The 6,912-nt window shown below is 40.3% G+C and overlaps 1 protein-coding gene across 1 annotated transcript; it reads right to left on the bottom strand.

Annotated features, from left to right (window-relative positions):
- Window positions 1-5,115: 5,115 nt before the first annotated feature.
- Window positions 5,116-6,003, bottom strand: LOC122296899. Its single transcript, XM_043106696.1, has one exon. The coding sequence runs from the start codon at window positions 6,001-6,003 to the stop codon at window positions 5,116-5,118; it is 888 nt and encodes a 295-aa protein (XP_042962630.1).
- Between the last annotated feature and the right edge of the window lie 909 nt (window positions 6,004-6,912).

The raw sequence follows: 6,912 nt of genomic DNA, 5'->3' as shown, positions 1-6,912 counted from the left end.
GTCTATGTCACATCTTATTTTCAGAACCAACAACATTACATGCAAATGAAAGTAAAATAAAACTAGGAATAATAGTGGAAGGAGAAATGTGAAAAGGAAAGAGTCGTCCCACTTTAGGCTCATTCACAATCAACTTTCCTAACACTTGATTCTGCACAACACAACCAGAATGAGAGAAATGGACATTACAATTATTATCAACCAATTGACCAACAAAAATAAGATTTGTGGAGAGGTCAGGAGACACAAAACATCAGTTAAGGAAGAGGAAAGATCACCAACAGCACTGATAGGCAGAGAACTGCCATCAGCGGTGTTAATTTTTAGATTTCCATCATAATTTTTGACATTGGAGAGAGGAACAACAGTATTGGTCATATGGTTAGAGGCCCCGGAGTCAAAATACCATGGCTTAGAAGAAACTTTATGATTACCTGAAAGTCCAAAAGCAGAAAAAGCAGAAATGATCATCTGTTATACCATTTCAGGAGTGAGTGTGTTCGGGTTTGCTAAAACTGTAGGAGCAGGAATAGGAACAATCGGCGAGGCCATAGGTAATGCAGCAGAGCTAAAGGTACCAGTGAAGGCATGATAAGCAGTACCCTGCTTCCGTTCAGGTCGAATGGGACAAGCAGAGATGATATGACCTTGTTTCTTGCAGTAGTTACAGAACTTCTTGGGGCAATTCCGAGCAATATGGCCAAAAGCTTTACAACTAAAGCACTGGACAGCACGCATGTCTCTACCCTTATTCCTCCCTTGTGCTACATAAGCCACAGAAACAGGTGCACTAACATTAGCATGATGTTCCATGGCAACTTGAGTTACAATATGCTGCTCCTCACGAAGAAGTTCACTCAAACAAGCATCCAAAGATGGTATAGGATGATGATTAATCAGATTAGAACGTGCAGTTTCAAAATCAGAATGGAGCTTCATCAAGAATTGATCTCTCTTGCTTGTTTCATGCACTGCTTGAACAGTAGAGTATGGCTAAGCAGAAATATGAAAATCCAACCCCGACTCCGACAAGTCGGAGCTGGAGTTGGAGTTTTTTTTCTGTGGGGAAGTTGGAGTCGGAGGCTAGGCGGAGCTGACTCCGACTCCGCTTTGATTCGACTCTGATGCTCCAACTCTAACTCCGCATCTGACTCCAACTCCAACTCCGACTCTGCATTCGACTCCGCTCCGCTAATGTACATATTTTATAAAAAATATATGTGTTTTTCTATATATTAATCATATAAATATAATAACATGTAATATTAATTTGTAAATACTAAAATGCTTAATAACATGTAACATTGTAATACTAATGTATAATATAACATGTAACACTAATATATAAATAATAAATTTATAATAGCATTTAATACTAATGTATAATAATTAAAGTTGATTATATAGATTTTATATAACTATATCTTATATAGTTAGTTAAACTCAATAATATACTAGCATAGCTACATGGGTTAATTATTATAAAATAATATATTTATGCTCTAATATGTAGACTAAATTGACTAATAATAGTTTAGTATATGTAAACATCACATCATGGCTCATGCTGTTTCAATATTACTACCATGTAACACATTAAAACTAAATTACTAATGTATAAATATGTGTGTTACATGTAATAATAATGTATAAATACTAAAATGCATAATAACATGTAAGTTATAGTATATAGTAAATTACTAATATATATATAATAGTATACTATTAGTTATATATATATTAAATTAATATCTTTAAGTTATTATCTGTTGTTACTAGTGTAATTAGTGTTATTACATAATACTAGTTATTACATCTAGTTATTAGTTATAGACTATAGTAAATAAGTTAATAAATATATTAGTTACTAGTTATTACATCTAGTTATTTGTTATAGACTATAGTAAATAAGTTAATAAATATTACTAATTTACTATATACTAATAGACTAATAGTATTAGACTATTAGTATATAGTAAATTACTAATATATATAATAGTATACTATTTTTGAAACAAAGACTGTATTAATAATGCTTAAACCAAGTCTTTAATACAATGAGGAATGAAATCAAAAGAAGTGGTATAACCACTGATGCTTAAAGCATCCTTACTTAATGCATGAGCAATAGAATTGTTTGTTCTTACAGTGTGCCTTGCTAACCAAGTTGAAAAGGAATTCAGGTTTGTTCTTGTGTCTGTAATGAGTTGGCCTGTGTAAGTGTGAGTTTCTGTTGATGAATTGAGGCCTGACACCACTCGTAGTGAGTCCCCTTCTATGATAATGTCTCTATGACTGATGGCCTTGTAAAATAGTGAGGCTTGGAGTCCAGCAAAAGCTTTTGCCATTAGAGGATCAGGGAATAGGTCGTGTTGCATTTTGAGTGTGGCCAGTACTCTGCCTTCCCAATCCTTTATGACTGCTCCTACTCCCACTTTGCAGGTAACTTTAGAAATTGATGCATCCCAATTCAATTTTACTTTGCTTGGAGGAGGTGTTTCCTAGCCTGTACTACACTGACTAGAGTTTGACTGAAACTTTCCCTGCTGATATATCTATTGTAGCTCCTCTAACAGATAGGATGATTGTTGAGACACATTGGAAGGGTGTTGTAGAGTTTCTTTGAACACCAAGTCATTTCTCCTCTTCCATATGAACCACGAGGTGATAGCAATAACTCTCAGATCCTCTGTGTCCAAAGCCTCTATGAATCCTTCAACTAACTCTTGGAAGTGGTGGAAAAGAGGGCTAGCTTTCTATAGCTTCCTTGAGCTTAGTGACCACGTCCCTGGCTGAGGGGCAGCTCCATAGGATGTGCTCTACTGTTTCTGGTTGTAGCCTGCAAATTGGGCAGGTAGGGTCTTTCACTGCTTTCCTCTTTACTCGGTTGTCTCGGGTAGGAAGTCCGTTGAGGCAGGCCCTCCAGAGGAATGTTTCGATGGCATTAGGGATGTTCAGATTCCAAACTTTGGTCCAAGGGGACTTTGATGGGCTTGAAGTTGAAGATTGACCACTCAGTTGCTCATCCATCTCGGTTAGTAGATGGTAGGCACTCTTGACACTGAATTCTCCCGAGGTGTTGCACTTCCAAATCCTCCTATCTGGTTTGGGGTATGGACTGAGGGGTATGGCTATGATGCAGTCAACTTCTTCCTTTTAGAACATGGCATAAATAAGGTCTCTCTTCTACTGTTTAGTAGTGCCACTGATGAGATTAGAGACTTTGGTATCAGCCTGCAGGAACCTGACTGAATTGGGGGTTTTGAAGATCGATTGTCTTGGAAGCCACCTGTCATTCCAAATCTCAGTAGAGGCCCCATCTCCTATTCTCCACACTAATCCTTCTTTAAGTAATGATCTTGCTGCTAGAAAGCTTTGCCAGAGGTATGAAGAGTTTTGGCCTAACTTTGTGGAGAGGAAAGAGATGTTATTGAAATACTTTTCCTTAAGAACCTTTGCAGCAAGGGAGTTTGGGTTCTTGACAACTCTCCAGCCTTGTTTGGCGAGAAGGGCTAGGTTGAAGTTGGAAAAATCCCTAAGGCCCAGGCCACCTTGGCTCTTTGCTTTCCTTAGCTGGTTCCAATGGATCCAGTGTATTTTGTGTTCCTGTGGTTTGTGATTCCACCAGAAGCTTCTCACCACCTTGTTGAGTTCCTGTAATAGAAGTCTTGGGAGCTTGAAGATCCCCATGTTATATGTAGGGATGGCCTGGATGATGGATTTGATGATTATTTCTTTCCCAGCCTAGGAAAGGAACCTGTTCTTCCAGTTAAAGATTCTGCCCTGCACCTTATCCAGGATTTCTTTAAAGGATTGAGCTCGAGACCTACCTATGAGGACAGGTAGGCCTAAGTACTTTTCATATGAGGAGATGCCCCTTATCCCTGCTATACTGGTAATGAAAGCCTTAGCTTCCTCTTTGGTGTTTTTGCTAAAATATATAGAAGTTTTTTTCCTTGTTGAGCCTTTGGCCAGAGGCAAGTTCATAGACTTCCAGCAAGTTGTAGAGCCTGCTCCACTCTAAGGGGTTTGCTTTGCAGAACAAGAGACTGTCATCTGCAAAAAACAAGTGTTTAATTGAAAGAAAACTCGTTCTGATTGGTAGTCCAGTGATAAGTCCCGAGCTCTCAGCTTTGTTTAGCATGCAACTCAGAACTTCTGAGCACAGGATGAAAAGGTAAGGGGATAGGAGATCCCCTTGCCTTAGACCTCTTGTTGGATAGAATTTGTCTTGAGGAGTGCCGTTGAGAATAAGGGAGTAAGACACTGATTCTACACATCTCATGATCAGATTTACCCAATTCTGGTCTAGACCAACTTGCTGCAAGACTGATTTAAGAAAGGGCCACTCAATTCTATCATAGGCTTTGCTCATATCGAGCTTGAGTGCCATGAAACCATCTTTACCCTTTAATCTGGCCTTCATTTTATGTAGTGACTCAAAAGTTACTATTATGTTGTCTGTTATTAGCCTGCCTAGGACAAAGGCTGTTTGGGTTGGGAAAATTATAGCTGGCAACACTAGTTTCAGCCTGTTTGTCATAGTCTTTGTTATTATCTTGTAAAGGACATTGCAGAGACTGATGAGCCTGAAATATGTCACTAGGGAAGGGGATGGTTTCTTAGGGATCAGAGCAATAAGGGTGTCACTCAGGCCATTTGACCACTGGCCTTTGTTTAGGACCTCTAGAACTGCAGAGGTGACTCGAGGTCCTATGATGGACCAATGATCTTGGTAGAAACACGCAGGAAAACCATCTGGTCTAGGTGAGCATAGGGGATTCATCTTGAACAAGGCTTCCTTAACTTCTGTTGCAGTAAAGGGTCTAGCTAGGGTAGTGCTCATCTCTGTGTTGATTTTTCTAGGCATAGTCCCTGTGCACTCAGCAATGCCTATTGGTCTAGATGAGGTGAAGAGCTCTCGAAAGAAGTTCTGAAAAATTTGGCTAATCTCCTTCTAACTAGTGATCTCATTTCCTGCTGTATCCTTTATGTTGCAGATGAGGTTCTGTTTTCCACTTTGGCTGGCACACTTGTGGAAGAAAGAAGTGTTTCTATCTCCACTTCTCAACCAGTTTTGCTTGGCCGTTTGCTGCCACTTAGAGTTTTTTGTCTCTAACAGCAAGTCCACTTCCTTTTGAAGTTTTTTTTTTTTATGTCTGTGTAGAGGTGTCCCTCGTTAGTGTCTTTGAGGTAGTTTAGAGTAGACAGTTGTTCCTTAATGAGTGCCCCTTGATTTCTTCTCATTTCCATACTCCAACTTTTCAATCCCTCTTGGCAGAACCTCAAGCCAGTGACAGAGTCTGTTAGAGGGCCTGACTGGCCAATTGTCTTGCCCCAGTATTGCTTGATTAGGGCCTCACATCCCTCTTTTATGCTCCATGATGCTTCATACCTGAAAGGTCTCGCATGTTTAGTAGTTTCTTGGTTGATCTTGATTTGAACCAGGATGGGTCTGTGATCTGAGGAGGCTGCTGTCAAATGATAAACTGAATGATTCTCAAATTTTCCTAACCATGCTGTGTTCCCTAAGGCCCTATCTAGTCTTTCTTTTGTGAATTGCTCTCCATTCCTGTTGTTTGCCCAGGTGAACTTGTCCCCTTCAAATCCCAAGTCATTTAAGTCACATTGAGCTAGAGTTGTTCTAAAATCCCTGATTTGTCTGTAGGGTCTGGATGCAGCCCCATATTTTTCATCAATGTTGGTGATCTTGTTGAAGTCACCAAAACACAGCCAAGGGACATTTATTGTAGGGACTAACTCTCTAAGCAGGAGCCAAGTTTCACTTCTCTTGGTTGTTTCTGGGTCGCCATAGAAAACTATTATCATCCAGGGTGCTTTGCCATTAGGTAATTTGATGGTTGCTGAGATGTGCCAACTAGTGTATATTGAGATATTAAGCTCGATATTAGAGCTCCAAAGGAAGGCCAAACCACCACTTCTACCTCTACTGTTCACTGTGAAGCAGTTGTCAAAACCCAACTTATGTCTGATGGACTCCATTCTGTCACTACTACACTTGATCTCAATGAGAAAGACCAATTTTGGGGACTTAGATTTCACCAACAGGTGAAGTTCATGAATTGTTCGAGGGATCCCAAGCCCCCGATAATTCCAACTCAGGCAATTCACTTGACATGGTGGGGCTGCTGAGCAGCCTCCACCTCAGGTCCTTGGTTTTGGCTTCTGTCAGGGATGAGCTTGGTTTTGAGTCTTTTAGTGCCATAGGTGTGGGACCTTGTCTCTATTAAAGATACTGGTCTTTTGGCTTTCGTAAGAGAGGGAATGGCATTTTGGATATTAGTGATGTCTAAGAGGGTTGAGCTCTGATTTCTTGCTTTCCTCTTCCAGGTACTACTTTTGGTAAGGGGAGTTGGCTTTGGTCCAACCTCGTTGGTAGGGTTATTGAGAAAGGTAGGTTTTGGACTCAAGGGGAAAAACTCTTTACCCACAATGGTCTTTACAGTAGACTGGTAGTTGTCGTATGCATTAGAATGGAAAGGATGTCGTGAGGGGCAAACCTGTGTAGTGTCCTTGGAGGGCTTGAGTTGATCCACGATTGTTTCTGTAGGTTTCTCAGGGTTTAAAGGGTCAAGAAGCCTTCTTGGGTTGTGAGCTTATTGCTCAACTGGCTTGTCCCTGGCCTGACTTGTTTGACTAAGGGTAACCCGTGTACTTTCTGAGCCGTAAACACTGGCAGGGATCTCATGCCATACCTCCTCAACCACTCCTTCTGACAGTGATCTCTCATGGCCATCTCTCTCTTCACTTTCTCTCTCTGCCTGTTTCCAAGGGTGTGCTCCCTGAGTCTACTTTATCGTATGACATGATGCAGCGGAAAAAAAAAATAATCACAAGAAAAAAATGTCTGCGAGAAGCATTGAAATCAGGAAGTGCTGATAACACTTCAAA

The sequence above is a fragment of the Carya illinoinensis genome, chromosome 15 (assembly GCF_018687715.1).
Source record: "Carya illinoinensis cultivar Pawnee chromosome 15, C.illinoinensisPawnee_v1, whole genome shotgun sequence".
NCBI classification, from domain to species: domain Eukaryota; kingdom Viridiplantae; phylum Streptophyta; class Magnoliopsida; order Fagales; family Juglandaceae; genus Carya; species Carya illinoinensis.
The sequence above is the reverse complement of the archived record's forward strand: the minus strand, read 5'-3'. Positions and strand labels throughout refer to the sequence as shown.